At 40.1% G+C, this 20,912-nt stretch overlaps 2 protein-coding genes across 2 annotated transcripts in view; one reads left to right on the top strand and one right to left on the bottom strand.

Annotated features, from left to right (window-relative positions):
• The first annotated feature begins 395 nt into the window (after positions 1-395).
• LOC123973641 (ly6/PLAUR domain-containing protein 1-like) lies at positions 396-16,943 on the top strand. The gene is made up of 3 exons (XM_046053825.1): positions 396-545; positions 2,065-2,196; positions 16,582-16,943. The coding sequence occupies exons 1-3, from the start codon at positions 497-499 to the stop codon at positions 16,821-16,823; spliced, it is 423 nt and encodes a 140-aa protein (XP_045909781.1). The 5' UTR covers positions 396-496; the 3' UTR covers positions 16,824-16,943.
• A 378-nt stretch (positions 16,944-17,321) lies between these two features.
• gpr39 (G protein-coupled receptor 39) overlaps positions 17,322-20,912 on the bottom strand; it is a 37,241-nt gene continuing 33,650 nt past the window's right edge. Inside the window, exon 2 of the mRNA XM_046053824.1 lies at positions 17,322-20,225. Coding sequence (XP_045909780.1) covers positions 19,753-20,225 — 473 coding nt within the window. The 3' untranslated portion in view covers positions 17,322-19,752. The remainder of the gene's footprint in view (positions 20,226-20,912) is intronic.

The following is a 20,912-nucleotide window of genomic DNA, read 5'->3' as shown; positions in this document are numbered from 1 at the left end:
CTGAATTATCTGAATTTTATTGCATTATATTTTGATTTGTCACCTGTCACCTTAATTTAGTTTCCCTTCATAAAGACATTTCCTTCATAACTTGGTGCATAAAATGTGTTCAGAATGCAAGAACTTATGTGGTTAATGCGCAAAGTCGTTAATAATACCTACTTGTTTCATCTTGTGGTTGAGGATAGTGCGCGGGGGGGAGAGTACTGGCAACTATATTTTCCCACTTCAAGCACTGCTAATAATAATAGAGAAAGAGAAGAAACCAGGTTGGAAGTTCCTCAGCATCACTGTCAAAATTCTTTTTGATCACGTGTGACACAACACAGTGGTGAGCGTGCGTGTGAGCGTGCGTCAGCAGGCGGATAAGAGAGGTGAAGCATCGCAGGAGGTGTCAGGCTCACCATGCCAGACGGCCAGCTGCCGTGTCTCTGCGTCTCAGACCCGGCGAACACCCGTCTCTCATGTTCGTGCTCAGAGGCGCACTAAGCGGACCATGCGGCTGTTCACTGTCTCAACTTTGCTCCTGTGCTTCTTCTCTTCAGGTATGGACACGCAGCTTTGCTTTGTCAACACTTCGCGGGATTAAATGCGGCTTTTAGGGCTGTCGTTCCACACCAAAACTTCCAGACAATATTGCTTTTTGGAGAAGGGGCGCAGTGCCACTGAGGGTGTAATATCGGTGGTAAACTGGGAGACGCAGCGCGCGCAGCTTGGAGAGATCAGCGCTGATCCAACGTTGTCTGTCTTTAAAGTTGAGCAGATTTCAGGTTCTCCAATATGATGATGGAAAACTTAAATGTGTATATACTTAATGTAAAGTATCGGGTGCCGCACGTTTAGGGTACTAATGACACCTATACTAGTCTCCTAAACATCGCTGTGGCGCTGCGCTCCTGTGGTCTGAAATGACCCAGGTAAGTTTGCATAAAGACTACTGATCAACAACGGAGAGTCCGTTATGACTCCTCTTTAAACTGTGAAATGCCTTCCCGAATTTGACCTCTGCTTAATCTCCTACACTGTTCCATGGTCAGCGCGGTGGCACAGTGAAAAGGAGCGTTTTCTCCTGTTTTAGGTCTGCTGATGGCATTTATTTGATCAGTCTCGCGCAGGGCTGGAAGACGATCCTTTACTTGAGTATTGAATGTTAAAATACTCCATTACAAATAAAAGTATTGGAGTAAAATGTACAATATTTCGCTCTGAAATGAGGTGGACTAGAAGCATAGATAAAATGGAAATACTCAAGACAATTACTTCACAACTGTGTATAAGTAGTGCTTTATGTAATACTATGTACTTAGATTCCACAGTTGATAATATTTATAGTTTATAGTTTAGTCTATTTATAGTTGTATGTTTAGTGGCTACTGTTAAATACATTGCTTTACATACAGTAGGAAGGCAAAATTGTGTTAATGTTGACCAATAGTGAAATATGAGGTTTGATCACTTTGTGCAAAAAATCTCATCCTCTTGTCCTTTCAATGTCAGCAGCATGTTTATATTTTAAATGTCAGTTTTAGCAGAACAAAATGATGGGTCAAAATAACCAGTCTATGTATTCATGACTTGAGACCATTTGTAGTGTTTCATGGAAAAGGGGCAAATTAGATTAGTATTTTGAAGGACACACTATAAACAAATGAGTTTTATGGAAGAAATAATGAAATAACAAATATCAAAGCAAGCCGTGATGAAATGTTGCAACAACATTCCGCTAAAATAAATGTACCAACAGCTACTCAAATGCAACTAAATAATTGAGCATGTCTGTCACTTGAATTTGAAACGGTTGGAGTGCAAGACACCAAATGTCAAAATATTCACCAAAATGAAATTGAATTTCACTTCGAGATGAAACTCTAAATAATTCTTTATTCATGATACCAGAGAAAATAAATGGAGTATGCAAATGAAATGAGCAAGTGTTTTGGCTAACGGTGGCGGTGATGGTGGAGGCCATTCAACCTGCTGAAAGTGATATAATGAATATGGATATGGATTATGGATAATAATTGACTGTGTGTGTGTGTGTGTGTGTGTGTGTGTGTGTTGCAGGGCTGGCTCTGCAGATTCAGTGTTACCAGTGTGAGGAGATGACACACGACTGCTCCACGCCAGAGTTCATCGTCAACTGCACCGTGAATGTGCAGGACATGTGCCAGAAGGAGGTTCTGGTGAAGGATGATGGTAAGTCACATCTCTGGAGTGCATCTCTAGGATAGCTTGTTCCACCTCTCTACTGTCAGAAACACATGCTCATCTCTTCTTATTTTTCTGACAGGGTATCTCAGAGCAGAACAGACTCCAGTAGAATCTGGACAGATTGGCCTCAATCCAAGAACGACAGATTAGATTGTGGTGGTGATGTGGATCTGGGATTTCAGCTGTGAATCGAGGGAGTTGATTCAGAATCTTAGTTCTCTCAGTTTATTTTTGGCATGAAATCAATACTGCTTCATCAGTGTATATGTTGGCCAATACGCAACAGGATATTGCAATTCAGTAATGCCAAAGATCTGTCTGAGGTCATTGTAAACAGTGTCACTGTTACCAGGGCTCCAGCTGCCAGTGAGGACACTGAGCTCATGCTCTTAGTGTTTTTTAATGGAATTCAGGAATTCTAGTAACCTGTGGGGCGTATACTACAATTAAACATTGTGGTTTTTTGACCCCAGTAGCCAGCTAACATTTACTTAAAGCTACGCTAATCAAGTGGCCAAAATCAATTAAAACAGCATTACATTTGACTACTTTAAAACAATATTATCTAAGACATGTTTTTTTGTCCAAAATTTGATTTGCCATCCTTTCTGAGTGTAATTCACTGCGGTCGTAAATAAGGACATCTGTACATGTGCATTTGTTATTACATTACTCTCAAAGTAGCAAGTCGAAACTTTGCTAGCACAGACAAACATTAAGCAAGTGTGACAACACAAGACATAGCAACTTACAAGTCCAACAGAAAGGATGCCAGCTTGGCTTGCAGCCCTTTATTTCATGAAGCTCTCGACAACATCTCTTGCTTGGTCACTATCTTTTTCTCTTCTTAGCTTCCTCCATCAACGTCCTCTTCGGTCTCTTCGCCTTTGATTTAGCTAACTTTATGTCCATAGAGACTGCTGTTGCCCACTTGCCCTCATGCTCTGGCACAACACAGCAGCAGCAATAAGTTGCTTGAAACTTAGGTGGCAAGCTAACCAACAAAGCTAGACAGCAACCGACGAAAAAAAAGCACTTACAGTAATGTTTACAATGTCCAAGTGTGTTATCTTGTAAGTTTGCTAATATGAACTCGAGATTTATAGCTAGCGGCCAAACTCTCTTCGTGAAACCTGATTTTGCCGTAGTCAATAACTTTGCTAACGCAGGCAGACATCAAGCAAGCCGGCAACACAAGACATAGCAATCCAGCTAATATGTTATTATTTACAAGTACGCCAGCTTTGCATCCTTTCAGTCCTGCATCCTTTCAGCTTGTTTAGCTCACGCCAACGAGTCATAGCCAGTCAGATGTTTTCTCTTCTATCTCATTTGCTTGTCTCTCTCTTTTTCTCTTCCTCGCTTCCTCCAAGGTCTTCTTCGGGCTCTATGCAGCCTCTGTCATGATATTTTACTTACTTTGTACATTATATACTTTTTGCTTTATCTCATAGCTTGCTTGAAGAGTTTTCTTGATGCCGAAAAGCATTACGCTGTTCTCACAATAGAAATCCTGCTTTCAGTTTCAGTTCTGCATAGTGCCAGGCAAAGCATAAAGGGGACAGAGCAGCAATGCTAGTAAAGTCATTCACCATGATTACATGTCAGTGTACCATCAAAATGATTTTGCATCTGTTATTATAAGATACAAATGCTACATAATGTTGCTTTAAAGAAAATTCAGGGGATTCCAAAGTCATCACGATAGCCTACACTGTAGCTGGTAGGTTCTAAAATGTTATGCATAACAAAACATTCTGACCTGCTGGTGGAACTAGATGACAATGTCAGGAGATAACCAAGGCCAGTAGGATTCATCCTCTGGGCATCATTAATGTCTGCACAAAATGTTATTAAAATCCATCCAATAGCTGTTGAATCTGGACCAAAGTGGTGGGCCGACTGGCTGAGTGACATTGCTATTCATAGAGCAACACTGGCTAAAAAAATTAATAAAAATCTGATAACAATGTATCAGCCTATAGAGTCACAAGTATTCATATCAATATTGGCCTCAAAACTCAGTATCAGTTTGGCTCTATAAAATGGAAAGACAGCTATAACTGCTCTGATCAGATAGTTAAACTTCCATCTATTTGCTTTGGCCTTTTTGTCAATGTCTTAGACCTTCAATCACAAAGGACAATACACTTTCATATGTGTCTGGCCTGAGAGATTCATCTTACTCACAATTAAATTAAATATTCAACATGTTAAACACAATGAAGTTATGAACATATGTCCTATCTACCTGTGGTGTTGTTTTGGTTCATGTTGTGCTTTTTGCAACTGTTCAAGAAACAGTCATAAAAGAAAAACTAGCACAACATATCATGTGAATTATAGAGTGTAGAGGGATAGTTTTGAAATCATAACTCCAGTCCTGTTGGTAAAACATTTAGTACACATAATCAGTCATTTTCAGAACCATTAAAACCTTTCAGTAATTGGAAAAATGACACCATGTATGTTTGTGGACCTAAAGTCACATGTTACATTGTATGGGCAACAGCATTGAAGTGATTTAGTATTAAGGGACGTGTAAATATCTGTCATACGTAAAAAGATATTTTGAAATCAGCCAGTGGAAGAGAATTAAAGTGTTCCACCTGGATTTTTTCCGATTTGGTTTACAATATGTTTTAGCAGCTGCTGAATTTTACATTCATTGAGCTTTGTCCATCCATCCATCCATCGTCAACCGCTTATCCTGCGTACAGGGTCGCAGGGGGCTGGAGCCAATCCCAGCTGACACTGGGCGAAAGGCGGGGTACACCCTGGGATGGTCACCAGTCCATCACAGGGCTCATTGAGCTTTGTTTGCTTTTGTTTTTTGCATTTACCGTAAAACTTTGAATAATAGCCCGGGCTTTAAAAATTCACTGAATTGACCCTGCCTATATGGGACAGGCCTTTAATTCCTTTTGCATAAAACTGAAACTACTATGTAACAGTTCATTAATTAACATTAATTTCAAACAGATTAATACTAGTATAAAAACTATCCAATTATATCAAATACACATCATCTATTTGATCAAGCTCCGACAGACGGCTTATGCGCTTTTATTTTGAAGTAACATCATGACAACAACAGGGTGCAGGATGAGAGAAGTTAGCAGACAGAGAGTGATGGACTTCACATGACAGGATTCACAACTTGGATTCATTTTATGAAAAGCTGTTTTGGTTCTTTTGATCGGTGGACCCTTACAGACTAAAGGAAGATAAGTAATCAAGGAAGGACACATTCGGACTTAACGAGCACTTCAACGGTAACAGCAGTCAGCACTTTTTTTTCCTTTCCTCTCATGTACCATGCAGGTTACACTGGTAAATCTATAGGAATCAGACTTTGGGGCTCGTTGTTTTCGTTAAATGCACTGAACTATTGAATTGTGGAGAATCTAACCGATGTGCAGCATGTCCATTCTGACACATTGATCATAGGTTTAAACATTAACATTTGTGTTCACAATCTAAGCAGCTAAAGGAGGCGATTATTATACAACCAAAGAACTTCTATAAAAACCAGACCAGGCGTTTAATGGAGACCTGCGTTTATTTGTCAAAATGTGTTCCCACACCAGGCCAGTAAAGGAGATAGGCGGCTATTTGGGACTCAGCTATTAATTGAAGACACTAAAGGTCAATCTTACGCCCCAGGTCTACTTAGTTTTCACACCCAGCGAATATTGGCCCATTTTTTTCCCACTCTCTGCTGCTGATGAGCAAAAGCAATAAGCTGCTGTCTTTGGAAATGTGGTTCCCGATCCAAAGGGCAGGCACTCGGCACTATAGAGTCGACAGTTCTTTAATAAGAAAATTTCTGCATGAATGCTCATGTACGTCCCAGTCTTTATCTGTCAGTGTTATCATTATTGCTGCTCTGCATAAAAAAGAGGGCTTAAAAATTCCACTGACCGCACCTTATCATTATTTGAAATGCAATAGATACATTCACAATGGCACTGCCACCTCTGTGCAATGTGTTAAGTAATAAGAATAAAAATCAGTGGGGCTGTATAATTGCCCCATGATTTCCTCTATAAGCCTGTGACTGCATGTAACTCTATAAGTTAGACCTAAAAGATATAGAGACCCTGACGTATGTCCCCCTCAATTGGGCAATTTTCTCCTGGCTCAAACACGAGTCCTTGTGCATCTGGAGGACATTACAATCCATCTCCTACAACTGAGCTTTGTAGCTAAAAAGAAGACACTGTTTGGCAGAACATCATGGTGTCACTGGAAGAGTGAATATCATCTGTCAAACCACCAAGAGTGGAGAGAGACACATCCACAACCTCCATTCAGATGATGGCTAGTTTTCTGCTGGGCAGCATGAGACAAGCCTGACTTCCTATCGAAGCCCATCTTCTATTACTATCATCATCGTTCCCCTCTGATTATGTCTTGAGAAATGATAAAATGTGTGCTTTTACCTTGCTGAAGACCCTTCCTCTCCCATTCCCTTTAAAGGAGGGATGATTGCCATGCTCCAGCAGGCCACCTTTCATTTCAATGTCCTCTGCCCCTTTTGTTAAAGAAGGGGGAGTAAGATGTACTGTGATGAGGGATATGAAATTGGCCACCCTTCAATTGCTCAGAGGCAATTTTCAAGGGACCACAACTAAATTAATGTAATGACATATAAAAACACACCAAAAAGCATGGGTGTAGAGATTTTTTTTCACTTTATAATGGATAAATTATTTGTGCAACAAAGATATAAAATCTTTCAATGTCAGAATAATATTTTAAAGCTACACTAATAATTTTTTTAATAAATCAAATTACTATGTGATGCAAGCTCATAGGGAATTATAACACAACTGCAGCTCCCCTCAGCACTGTGGAGAGTTTTAACCTTTTTCAGTCCATTGTTTTGGTTTTTGGCTCACAAATTTACCGTTTTTGCTTCAGTCTCACAGCTCGTCTCAGCCCTGTCTCCAGACACAGCAGGAAGCTGTCTTCAGTGAAAAAGCTCAGAGAAACTCATTGTGCACTACCAGCAAACAGACACTTTAGTGACTAGCTCGTGAAGCATTTAGCAGCTAAAGAGACAGATATTTTTCTCAGGTGGTGGAGACCAAAATAGAGCTAAAAGGAGAGTGATTAACCCTCATGTTGCTAATGTCGTGTTATGTCAAATATGATTGGCTAAGTATGTATCTTAATTAGCCTGTCTGCTGTTTGGTGCTGGGCAGGTAGTGGACAGTGTTGGTTTACCGAGTGTTTTTGTTGTAGCTGCCTACTGCTGGAAAACAATGTTGTTAAAGTGTTAAAGTGGAGTTTGTGGGCCAAAAAATCAAAACAGTGAACTTAAAGATGCTAAAAAGCTATATAGAACTGAGGGGGACTGCAGAGTTAGGGGATAATTCTCTGTGGGTTAGACAGTAGGAGCAATACCTTTCATGTTTGGCTCATAGCCATTGGATTCTTTGTTCATATTAAAAATATTGATTACAGCAACTTTAAGCAAAGTTCAACATTTTCTGGTTCTGTGATTTCTGTTTAGCTCCATCAATTACATAAACAGGTTGATAAGACAGAGTGAAGATACCAGATCTCTGTTGTCTTTTTGTCATTTTTGACAGCAGCTACATCATAACAAGGACTACCCTAGAATTTTATGGTAAGGAAGAAAATGACAATGCACAGTTAATTGGGTTGACAAATAACTCGAGACTGCTCTACCCCCTTGAGCAGCAAGAACAATGCTAACTAATCACTTCATTATACTGTACAGAAACACAGCTCCCAAAAACAGCTTTAAAATAAGTGCTTAATGTCATACAGAGAATATGTCACAGTTGCTGTTTGTCACTACAGTGTGCCTTAAGCTGGTGATACACGGGGCAACTTTTTGAGCAGTGTTGCTGGGCAATCTTGCTGGTGGCAAGTCCAACTATATTAGTGGTGGGGAGCGTGGCGGAGTGGTGGGGGAAGGGGATTACGGTAGTAATCTTTACTCATTACCATTGACAGCAACATTTCCCAGCACCATTGCTCCAAAAGTTGCTCCATGTCTCTGCCACGGTTTGTCTTCACAGTGAAAATGTAAACTCATATCACAGTATCCACAGAGGCAGTGCGCTAAGTGGAGCAGTGATGACAAATAAGAATAATGATTGATGATGTTCTCTGAACGGAAGTCTGAAAAATCAAACAGTAGTGGTTGAGGTCTGCAAAAGCTGACGAAAGCTGATAAATAGCTGAGCAGAAAAATTTGATTGTTTTTGTTGTGAAGTCTTCTCTTAGGATACAGATTTGAGACTGAGTAAAGTGAGTGGACCTGAAGCTTCATTGCAGCACCAGAAACTGCTGCATCTCATCTCTTAATAGGTTGCTAAGGCATCTGTCTCATCTGTCTTTGGTTTGTGTCTAAAATGAAGAAGGAAAATTCAAATCATTTGATTGCTCGCACAAGAAGACTGACAGCAAAAATATCAAGCTGCTTTGATGATTTTGACTGATGTCTAAGACGAAGTCGGCAGCACAGGAGAGATTTCAGCCTTCAAAGAGAGAGGCGATGAGGTTTCACAATGACCCTGTTGATGATGTGGTTCTGAAAATTCATCTGGGCTGGAATCGTCAAGTGGGCTCATAGCCTGAGGCAGCATCAGACAGTATCACTCCTCAGAATCTCACTGAATCCAATTCAGTTAAGACAGTTTTTGACATTCAAAGATGGTGATAGCCTTCTGATGCACAGTCACTGGGCCTGTTCCGATAATGCAATGCCTACAGGTGACTTTGTCTGGGCTGGTACAAGACTGACATTGCGGGTCACGCTGGTTGTCATGTTAAACCGTTGGAGAGACCAAGGAAGAGAGAGCAGGATGGAGGCTGCACTTGTGTCTTCCCTTCATGGCTTATCTAAATTAGCTTTTGCAATTCACAAAAGTTAATTTACTGTATCAGGAAAAAGGAAATGAGAATATGGTTAGTCACAGTAGTTTACATTAATTTGGTTAAATTAGGAGATTGTGCATGTCTGTTGAAGCTTGTTTGATTGTGTAATTTGGATTGCTGTGTTTATTTAAAGGAGTGTTTTATGGACTTGTTTGGGTGACTTCTTGTGAAAGTTTCAAATCTGCCGCACCCGCACCCACACAGTAATGTCACAGTTTACAGACCACACCCTGAGTACACCTCTACATCATAGCATCAAGGCGAGAACTTCAAAAACTATACATGGAGCAATTTAAGAATCAAAAAACATCATTGAAAAATAACTTCTACATACTGACGTTTCTGGTGTTCAAAAACATGTCGTGTTGGAATGAATATTCTAATTAACATTCCAGTTTATTAGCTAATTAATTGTTTTGGTGGACAAATGATTCATTTCATTTCACATCATTTTAGTGCCCTCAAGTATTTGTTTTCATGTGTAGTGTGGTCAGCAGATTCACTTGCAGGAATAAAGTAAATCCATGTGGATCTTTGTGTTACGTTCAACTTTGGTTAACTTTTGGTTAGCTATCATACCTTAGCTGTGTTGCACTAGGCTACTCAGTGCACAACTCCAATAGTTTTGCAATTGATGGTTAAAGTACATATTTTTGAATACACCTTGTGAACTTACAGTTCCATTAGTTTGAGCTAAATGCAGATGAGTTGAACATTTTCCCGTAAGAAGAGTCTGTACTGATCAAACATTTTGGTCAAGCAATTTTCAGATGCGCCTTATATGATTAATTGTCTTTCAAGGTTTCCTCAGTTTTTCCCTAAGTCCCCTTTCCCCTTTTGGGAACATCATTGTGCTGCTGTTTTGGCCAGTGTGTTGATTAATTCATTCACAAGTGCTCAGAACTTGATGACTTTGATTTCTTGGTGAAATTCAGACTTTTATCACCAAAAATACCTGCCATCAATTTTATTGTCCCTACTGACCATTTATCTAGATGACATCTTTATGTTGGCTCATATAACAACTGCCATCGAATTTCACTGCTTAGTCAAGTTTGATTTAGAGGGATAATAAACCCCACAGAGCAGACTGATACATGTCTAACATACTGTAGGCGATACACCACTTCACCCAAGAAACAGGTTTCTTTTCCTTGTATAAGCACAGTCCATTCACCAACCACCAACAATGCCTTATTTTTAAAGCAAGATACCCTTTGGTAACTGTGTGTTGCAGCTCTATGGTAATGGGAAAAACACAAAAGTACAACCAGTGTCAGTGATTGCTTAATTTATTTGGTTAAAATCTCATTTAGGAGAGCAATCAAAGGTTCTCTAGACTCTTGGACATATTGGACTGCTCACTCTTCCCGGTGCAGTCGACCATGCTGATTCTCATTAGACTAAAGTGTGCAAGTTCTCTCAGTGCTCAAAAGTTGATAAGAAATTTCAACCTTTTCCCCATAAATTACCTCAACAGGATAATTTAGATTGAAGTGCTGAACCTTAGAATTCCCACTCATGGATTTAATTAAATCCCCCCTAAGCACTTAATACGTTACAGTGTGTTTCCCTGTTGTGCTGTCCATTTTGGTGATATTTGCTCAACAAATGTGGCGCAGCACGGCAAATATTCTCCATACATATGGAATATAATCACCATGTAAATGGTAATTGTAAATGGACTGTATGATGTTTATGTGCATTTGTTCTGAATTTCAATTAGAGCAGTTATCCTGGCAATGCATAATCCCCAAGGTAATGAATCAAATATTAGACAATTAACATCATAATCTAATTAGGAAGTTTTACATCTTAAAAAGAACGCTTTGTGATCTATAATATACTTTGACTTTGTCTCTTCAACTTTTCCATTAATTAGGATGTGCGAAAAACCTGCAGTAGCCAAAATGAATATCCTGTACCGCTGTGTCAGAGCACAGACTGAGCGCCACTGAAGCGTTCTCCTCAGTTGCTACAGAATGGTTCAGCAGGGGTGAGGTGTTACCTGTGCTCCTTCTCACAGTTATACCATTGTATTCAAAGTGCTGCACTGTCTTGACACATTAATCTGCCGAGACAGCACCAGTCTATTTGTGGATGTGCTGTGAAAGTAATATTTCACTTTGGTGGTACATTGTTATTTCTAGTGTCCACCCTTTGGACGAGTTCTTGAATGGAATGTAATCACTGAAAATAAAATGTTTAGACACACACCAAGGTGAAAACATTGTAATGCGTGGAATATCATTTTTAAAACCTTTAATGGATTCCATGCAATATCTTACACATACATTCAGGACAGGATATGTTTGAGGCAGATGTTCCTCAACTCTGAAGCACACATGCTAAAAAGTACCAAATTCTTCTCTGCAGGAAAGTGTAATGTAACATTTCTTTGACCCAAAATATTAAACATAAAAGTGGTTAGTATTTTAAAATAATGTTCAAATGATTATTATGTATATTAGATATAAATGACATTTCCATGGAGAAAAATAAAGATTTAATTATTCAGGCCAAAAAATGTGGAGAAGTGCTGACAAACACTGTAACGGGATCAAACAGGGAAGTTCAGTCACTTCAGCTGGTAAAGGATTGCATAGAGTAAATAAGGCGTTTTCACAGACATTGTAACATGTCACAGCAGGAAAAGCACAGGGTCCTGAGGGTCCTGGTATTGTTCATGCTGGCTCACTGTCACATTGTCATGGCTTACTGGGACACTTGAACAGAACAGAGCCTACTAACTTCATTAGTAACACCTGTGCTTTCCTGCTATGACGAGTCAGTATTGTAGAACTGGAGGCTTATGCCACAATCGAGACCGGTCGGAACTGGGATTTTTCCCAGTTGACTTCCGACCTCAAAGCGTTCCAGGTACATGGTGGTGCATGACTCTGAAAGTGAACGAAAACCATGGCTGACCGTGACAAAGCGTGCACACAGTTGCACCGTCAGCAGTGTTTTAGGAGTTACTTCGAAGGATGGCAGTTTAACTGCAACAACTGACATAAATAGCCTATACGTTACTAGTTAATTGTGTACCCCTCAAGATACATCAGTTGGTAACCCTCAAGTCGGTCAATGTTGTAGGTTACACTTCCTAATGTTTTGTCATTTTTAACAATAACTTTTATGCAGAGATGACTTTATGAGAGTCTTTACTGTAGTCAGCTACCTAATAGGCCTAACATATTTCTACATCAATGTCCATGGAGAACAGGTTTTACTATATGATCGTATATGTATTATTTTAATTTAAATACATGCAAATATACTTTTTGTTGCCGTTTAGTTTATGGTTTATCATTTACAGTGTGTGCTTCCATGGGAGCTGCCATTGTCTTGTGACGTCATTCAGCTGTTACTCGTGAAGTCGGGGTACAGATTTTTTCTCCGAGTTCACAACTAGGAAATCCGACTTCAAGTGGTGTTCCAGGATAGTTTTTCTAGTTGGAGATCGGAAATTTCCAAGTTCCAAGTTGCCTGGAACGCAGCATTAAACCTTTGTGATGTCACACAATTCCCAGTAGAGCTCCACCCACCATCAACTAAGCAGAGCTCTAATTATTTGTAAGAAGTAGAACATCTACAGACTGAGAGGTAAATCTTTCGTCTCTACAGGAACTGACAAAGATGTGTTGTGCCAAACCTTTCTTTAATCTGCTCAGTTGTTACGTAGTCCTTTAAGTTCCCTGACAGGTGGTTCAAATTGAAAGGAATTGGCATCAATCTGCTGCAAGTCTCTGCTCCCTGCCTGCCTTTCCTTTGTCTGTTGTAGACATCCCTGCTCCCACTGAACGATTTGGAAAGACATGAAAGACTTGACATGACAGAACTTTTCAAGCAGCAGTCAGACTGCATCCCTTTGGCTTGTAATTGGTTAAAAGCTGTGCTCGATAAATCTGAAATGCTTTTTTCAGAAGCATTTTGTTTTGTTATGTTTGTGGAAATTCTCTTTCCCAACAGCAATCAACAAATCCAGTATCTGTAGAAGTCACAGGACTGTAATAAGCACAGCCAATCATGTCTTCCTGCCTACCTTGTGCACTGACTGCGCTTGAAAATGTGTTTTGTGGGAGTGGTTTTGGAGGGTGACCCATACGGGCCGCTTTCTGCTGAGGACGGGCTGTAATTATAAGCCCTGTTGGCTGTTTGAGTGTGTAGTGTATATAGAACTAAAGTAGTTAAGTAGAAGAGTAAGCACTAAAAGCAGAAACTGTCATTTAAAGAGTAAAGCTGATGATACAAGGGGCAACTCTTTGAGCAATCTTGCTGGTGGCAAGTCTGACCACATTTTGAACAGATAGCGGCAGGGCGGGGTTACGGTAGTAATCTTTACTCATTACCATTGACTGCGACATTGCCCAACAACATTGCTCAAAAAGTTGCCCCATGTATCATCAGCTTAAGAGATGAAAGTATCAGCTGTTATGTAAGACAGTGTTTGAGCTGTCAGGTGAAGAGTAATTTTTTGTACTGAAAGCAATTGAAATGTAATTCGAAGTGTAAACACTGAAAGCAGAGTAAGAGACGAAAGCAATTAAGTTATCAGTTTAAATGTGGAAATGAAAGCAGTTAGTAAGATGAAGAGCTGAAGAGAGAGAGCTACACAGCAATGTAAAGAATCTGAAAACAATATAAAACTCCAATTACTGAAAAAGTTTGAAAGTCATAAAAAAAAGTAATATGATAAAAAGAGGGGGACTGATTTAAAGTTTAAATGAAGTTGCTAGGTAAGTAGGAACGTGTTAATGAGTATGATAAAGTTGAAGATGAGTTGGAAATGTCCAGATTGAAGGCACTGAAGGCGAGCACACTAATAAATGGCCCATGTGATTGGTAAGTAACTGTTTGAGGTGAGAAAAGCCATCAAACCTGTATTCTCTGTCAGTGACACTACTTTTACTACACCTCATTTTCCACTGACTGCCCGTCTTATCGGCTCTCGCTATTTTCCAATTACTGCTCGAGATAAAAACCAACAAATTATATAGACTATATAGCCATTTACGACAGGCTTTCTCAACTTATTTACCGTATTTGTCCCACAGGTTTCTTCATAATATCATAATGTGTTCATAATATCAACAGCCATTTTAAGGTTTGAGTAGAAAACGGCAGAGATCCTCTGAAGTGTCTTCCATCCTTTAGTCTCAGATCTAAACGCAGTGTGAGTCAGGTTTTACTCTCCAGGCTTTGTGACATGATGGGACATTTCCTTCCAGAGCTTTGCAACATTTCACACTGTGTTTTCTACTGGATTACTCAACACCTTCTGGGGCCTCAACTGATATTTGCAGTATGTAAGACATGGGTGGATGTATAATTTAAATGAACATGCAGTTCTTCAGGTGTTACTATGCCTGTATCTGTTGCGCTCGGGTGGAGAGAGGAATGACGAATTACAAGGGTTATTGGAAGTTCATGTGCTCATATCTAAATTAGTTTGAGGTAAAATGTCAGCCAAATGTTAAGGCCTCCCTCCACTAATCTCACAAACAACTTTGACATGTTCCAACAAGCATTTCAAGTAAATTAGAGTGTAAAATAGGAAACACACAGTATATATTTAATTACCTGGCTTCCTAACCAAACTTGATTGTGATGTGGATTGTAGCTGGTGGAGATAAATCAACTTTGCTCATGGATGCTTTTCAGAAGAGCTTTGAAAATTGAATGTAGTCGCTGGAAATGGCAAATATAGTGTTTGGGATTTTCTTTGACCAAACTATACAGGACCCTCATTCATTTAGAAAACTCAGATGTACTGTAAATAGTACACAGTTGATGTCTGGGGGGAAATAAAATTTTATTCACAAAAAAGGTTTTGGAGCTCTTCATGGTCACAGATAAACGATGCACGATAAATGATCACAACAAAAGGTTCCCTAATGAATGTGGAAGGATCAAATTAAGAACTTCTTGATGATAAATAGAAAGAAGGGGAATGGGTGTTGCAGTGGGATTAAGTGGATGTTCAAGCCAGCTATTCAGGATAAGATGAGGACCACATCCACATTAGTTCTCACAGTTACATATTTACACTTGGTGTAAAAACTGTTGTCCACTGTGGCTGTATTTATGCAAATCAATATACTTTGTGTTCTTTACAGTACTTACACAGTATGTGCATTGACATTTTGATTTGTTTCTTAGGGGAAAAGCACCATTGTAAGTAATAACATTAATTCAGACTTAATTTAATCAATTCAAAGCGTCCTCGAAAGCTATTTCGTTGAGCCAGCGTGTACAACAACAGAACTTTGGAACTATGCAGTCTTTATTTGGGAATTTATTTCACCTGTACTTTCCTGTTGCGGTGGGATAGTTATGACTTGTCACAGCAACGGGAAAACAGCACACAGGTGCCATTAAGAACAGTAATGATGGCTGCATTCCATTTAGGTGTGTCAGTTCCAGGACCCTGTAAACACTAGTCTAGCTCCACCCAACTACAACCTTATCGGATGTCTAATTAGACAGAGTATGTGTGACCTGTTCCACCCACATGTTCTGTGCAGTAACAGCCAAAATGTCAGCTGTGAAAAATGCTTGTTTTCTTAAAAACATGGAGCAACTGTATTTGTAGGTGCCTGGTGCCTCGCAGGAGCTGTAGTCCATGTCAAAAGCTCACTGCTGAATTTTACTAACTTTTCCCGCTAGTGTTACACTACTCCTACAATGAAAATGCCAGCACTTAAAACTGGTTTCTCTGTCAAATTCTGAACAAGCTGCATATGATGCAGGCATTGATGCTATAGTCAATTTCCTTACATGCATTTTTTAAATTTAAGTCTGTGAGTACACATAAAAACATATAGCAGCTATCTGTGCAGCTGACTGCTGCGTGCGGGCTTCTTTTAACGCTGCTGCCTCAGTATTTCCCTGTTATTTCCCAATTTCTTATTTTCTCTGGCTTGTATGAGTAACCATCTGATTTATGTTTCTGTTAAGAATAATTTGTTCTCCTTCAACCTGTCTTTGAACGATCAAGTGCCACCCTCACTCCCATTCAGACGTCTGATGTTCACACAGCACTGAAAGTCACTGTGCTGCTACTTAGCTTTGTTGGCTAAAGTGTCATCTGTAAAGTACCTCTGGATGTGTATAAAACACAGTGAGAGGAGAAGTCACACCCACTGAGAGCACCAGTTGAAAAGCAAGAAGGGCTGTAGCCTCAGTCATGGACTAATTATACTAGACACTGACAATTTAATGCAAATCATTTACAGACACAGAGAAGTGTTCTGACTGCCAAAGGAGCATCAGCAAAATTATACAGAGATGATGAGATGTTTCCCTTTAACTTGCAAGAATAGATCCTATTTATCATTAATTACATGCCCCCATCTCACTCTTTCTGTTTTCTGTCTGTCTCTCACACACTCACACCCTGCAATCCTCTCAATAAGAGCCTAATGAATCTCATTTCTGTCCTTGTTTCAGGGATACACTACCGCAAGTCCTGTGCCTCATCAGGAGCCTGTCTTATCGCTTCTTCTGGTTACCAGCAGTTCTGCACCGGCAAGCTCAACTCAGTGTGCATCACCTGCTGCAACACACCACTGTGCAATGGACCACGCCAGAAGAAACGACCCCAATCGTCCGCTGCCGTTACCCTAGCCGAGCCGCAGCACCCTGTGTTTTCGCTCTACATCCTCCTCCTACTGTCCTCCACCCTGTGCTGACAGACTTTTCACACACTGGGTTAAGTTGTGCATTAAAAATGTTCTAATACTGACGGTGGAGACAACATGAGCTGGAACTGTATTAAGTGAGGCAGTGAAGAATACATGCTATGAAATGTTTATTCTTTAATTATTTCTTCTCCTGACTCTTTGGCTTTCTCTTGCTGCTTGCCTCCAAAGTTCACAAGGTAAAAAAAAAAGAAAAAAAGAAAAAAAAGTCATGTCACAAATATGATCACGGTGCAGCTGGCGCGAGTTGGGTAAGGTAAGGTGCCATGGATGAAACAGCTTCTGGCTATTTTGTTGGGCAGCAGGTGGCTCATTATCATCTGTCTTTATTTACTAGGTCAAATAAGACATACTGCAGGAAAGATAGGAAGTTCAGATTCATCATTCATTCATCCGAGAAGAGCTCTCCAGAATAAATAAATCAAATCAATACCCTTACCTGCAAAAATCACCAATTTTGCTGTTATTTATGAACTGAAAGAGACAGTGTATTACGACAGTGATACTGTTTAATGACTCTGGGAAGAAAGACATAAAGTGAGGTGAGGAAAAAGGTTTATATCAGTGGTAATATTAAAACCACCTACAGCCCTCTAGCCCACAACAGGTGCAACATGTTATCAGTGACAGATCTCTGTAAAGTCCACGAACGCACTGCGGAAGCCGTAAAAAAGTTTGTTATCCTGGAATTTTGCTCCACTAGTTCTGTGACAATCTTTGCTGCTCACCAATATTGTATATAGAGCTACATGTTGAAGAACAAATACCCTTTTCAAACTACTTATCACACATTCATTGCATCTCCAGTGACTGACATTTGAACAGTTTGCACTGAGGTGGAGCAGCAGTAATGCAATAAGTGTGCAGTGTGATGGGGGGGTATCTAGTGTAGCTACATGTCGGCTTATGATGGAGTATGTCAACTTTTTATCCCATCACTTTAAAAAGAAAATATGCTAGTTACCTATTATCAGGGAATATGTTATATGGGAAGATATCAGCATCCATACCTTGAGAGGTTATTTCAGAGCCAGATATATCAAGACATGAGGTAATGTGATCTGCTAAACCTGCAAGAAATTGGTGTTGCCTGTCAAAATGTAATATTCAGTTGCTTTCACAGTGGTTAAATGGTTTGTTTGGAGGTGATCTGAACTTTAAAGGTTCAAAGCCCTGTGGAGAACAGCATCAGTTGTTTCAGCCAGTGCTCCAAAACAACACATTTACGTTCCTCTAGCAGTTGTAGTAATTATAACAGGAGCAAAGGAGTTTGCTGTTCGCTTCTCATTTCCTACTGAGCAATGTTGGTTTCTTTTATCCGTGACCATGATCGTCTCCTTACCCTAACCAACTGTTTATTACTGTGACCATGACAAAGTTGACATTTTAACCCAAACGATGATCATTCCCTAACCCAAACCTTTTGGTGTCTAAACGTAACCAAACAATGGTTAAAGATTTATTTTTATTTTTCAAACAGAGATTTGTAACTGTTTAGGAAGGAACAGAAAAAATATGTCATCCTGTCGATAGAGGCATCAGATCAGAAGACGCTTATCTATCGTTCTAGAGGGTTTGAACAAACGTGGCGTTTAACCATCAGATTTGGAGAACTTGTTGTATTGTCAAGTCTTGTGTCGAATACATGAACTCTGAACATCAATAATACCATGATCTCAACCTCATGTGCATCGAGACATCTGAATAGTTATTCAGTCAAGGCAGAGAATACTTTTTTGGCGCCTTTGGCATGCCTGCTTCCTGCTTCCCGACTTCAAATTTGAACGACTTAAAGGTTCAAATTCATTTTGAGGTTTTCATCATCATTTTACAGCCTTTTCTTTTGTAATAAATGTGTATGGGAAAAGTCTTTTGGGGCCAGTGACCTGCTATATAACTGTGGCCACTTAGCCAAAACTGCCTTCCAGCTCAGTGTTGCTCCTGGGGGCTTGTAGTATGCACTACACATCTGCAATTCCGCCCTCTGCAGTCAATAGGAAAATATAACGTGTAACCTGTGTGCTTATGATATATATATATATATACACACACATATATATATATATATATATATGTGTGTGTGTGTGTGTCCTCATGCGCATTATAGAAGACCCACACATCCAAACAGTGATCCATATCACCACTAGTGGTCATGTCACTGGGTACGTTTAACTTTAACTCTAGCTGTGGGGTCGTCAGGCTTATTTTAATATTTGAGCTTTCACATAAACATTCATTTGACATTTTGACATTTCTTAAAAGTGGGGTAAGCGATTCTGGAGAAATCCAAACAGCTCGACAAATACCTTGATAGAGAGTGAACAAAGACACAGCAAGTAATGTATCGTTAGCTAGTCTATGGGTTACCAAACTGTCGTTACAGTTGCTGCTCCGAGGCTAACCAGCAGAGAGCACGAGACGGTCCCAGAGCCAGCACAGCAGCTCCAGACAGCCATACTCACAGCTCTCTTGCTGCTATAGCTAACATCACAACAACAGCATATCGTGGCAAACTAGAAAGTAATCTGAATGTCTGTGGCGAGTCATTTAACGTTCCCTGACAGACAAATCACGGCTGGAATAGTGTTGTGTGGCTCGGCCCAAGCCACTTTGTTTGCTTCCCATTTACAGAGTCAGGGCTGTGTACAAACACTTTTTGTTTTTCGAGGAATTTCACAAAAAGCTGTGTACTGGATTGGAATCGCACACCCCACCTTTAAGTTATATGTCTCTTTGAGGAGTCCCATCAAGCTTACTACTGTGCTAAATTGCCAGCTGAGCATGATTGCTCACTGAAATTTCCGACTTTTGAAACTTTGTATTGTTGTGGATAAAGAATATCTTTATATTTGTTTCTGATGGTACAGCACAGGCATCCTTGGTTAGTTTTTTTCAGTCTTGCATTAAATTGTACAGCACATTACACGTCAGCCTCTGATGGTACATCTCTCTTTGTTTTGAGGCTTGAGTCAGACTCTTCAGTCGGGCCGAGAGACATTTGAGTATTTGAAGCCACTCCAGAGTCACTTTGAGGGGTTTCCTCTCGTGCAAGGGTGGGGTGGTTCGCCCTGCTGCGACGCAATGACTTTAACAGCAGGGGCTGGAGGGAGCGTGCAGAGGCGGCACCATGCACAGTTCGCTTGTTGATGTGTTCGATGGTGAGGTGGCACCGCAGCACCTGGACAAAAACCTCCCTGAACTGTCTGGAGGAGAGGTTGTAGAGAAATGGGTTGAGGACGGAGCTGAGGTAGAAGAAGGAGTCGGCCACAGGGTGGAGAGTAACGTAGCTCCGGAAGTAGGAAACACTCCACTGGGACTTGGGCAAGGCAGCCATCATAAGACGACGAATCTGGTTGGGAAGCCAGCACACCATCAAGGATACCACGATGAGACCTGAAGAAAAGTGAGAAAGAAAGTCAGAAACATAAAAACGATTGATACCAGTCTGTACATCTGTATTTCTAAAGGAAACTGAAGAATGCAAAGTTGAAAAGTTCTTATTAACTTTTAGAGAGGACAATAGAAAGCATCCTGACTGAAAACATCACTAATGGGCATGGGATGTGCACGGCCCAGGACCAGAGGCCTCTGCAGCGGGGGATTAAAACCCCTCAGAAAATCATCGGTACCCATCTCCTGAGTGGTCTACGATGTAAAATAGTACGACTTCTTATTTATCCACCCATGTAGTGTATATCATTTTTGTTTGTACGTTTGCTTTGTGTGAGTAGCATACAGGGAACTACAACTTTATCTCGTTTTAAAACACTGTGTTGTAAAATGATAAATAAATCTACCATGTCCACTAAATATAAAGCTAGAGCAAGTTGGTTAGCTTAGCTTAGCATAAAGAGTTTTAACAGCTAGTCTGGCTCTATCTAAAGGTATCAGAATCTACCCACCAGCACCTCTGAGCTCAGCAATTAACAGGCTATATCTCATTTGTTTACAGGGTGGGTTATGTGCTGAACTATTTCTTGGCTGGGTGCAGTGACTTCCTGGAGAGTTACCTGGCAACCATCAGAGACTGTAAGACAGTTTGTCATTTTAGTACATATTAAACAAACATATCACCTGTTA

Source organism: Micropterus dolomieu, linkage group LG07, assembly GCF_021292245.1.
Source record: "Micropterus dolomieu isolate WLL.071019.BEF.003 ecotype Adirondacks linkage group LG07, ASM2129224v1, whole genome shotgun sequence".
Taxonomy (NCBI): Eukaryota; Metazoa; Chordata; class Actinopteri; order Centrarchiformes; family Centrarchidae; genus Micropterus; species Micropterus dolomieu.
This window is presented reverse-complemented; position numbering and strand designations above follow the sequence as displayed.

Bases quoted from the DNA above. Each gene is read 5' to 3' on its own strand.
- LOC123973641 (XM_046053825.1), top strand. From the start codon at position 497: ATGCGGCTGTTCACTGTCTCAACTTTGCTCCTGTGCTTCTTCTCTTCA. The intron at 546-2,064 runs GTATGGACACGC...TGTGTGTTGCAG, and splicing joins CCTGTGCTTCTTCTCTTCAG to GGCTGGCTCTGCAGATTCAG. The intron at 2,197-16,581 runs GTAAGTCACATC...TCCTTGTTTCAG, and splicing joins GGTTCTGGTGAAGGATGATG to GGATACACTACCGCAAGTCC.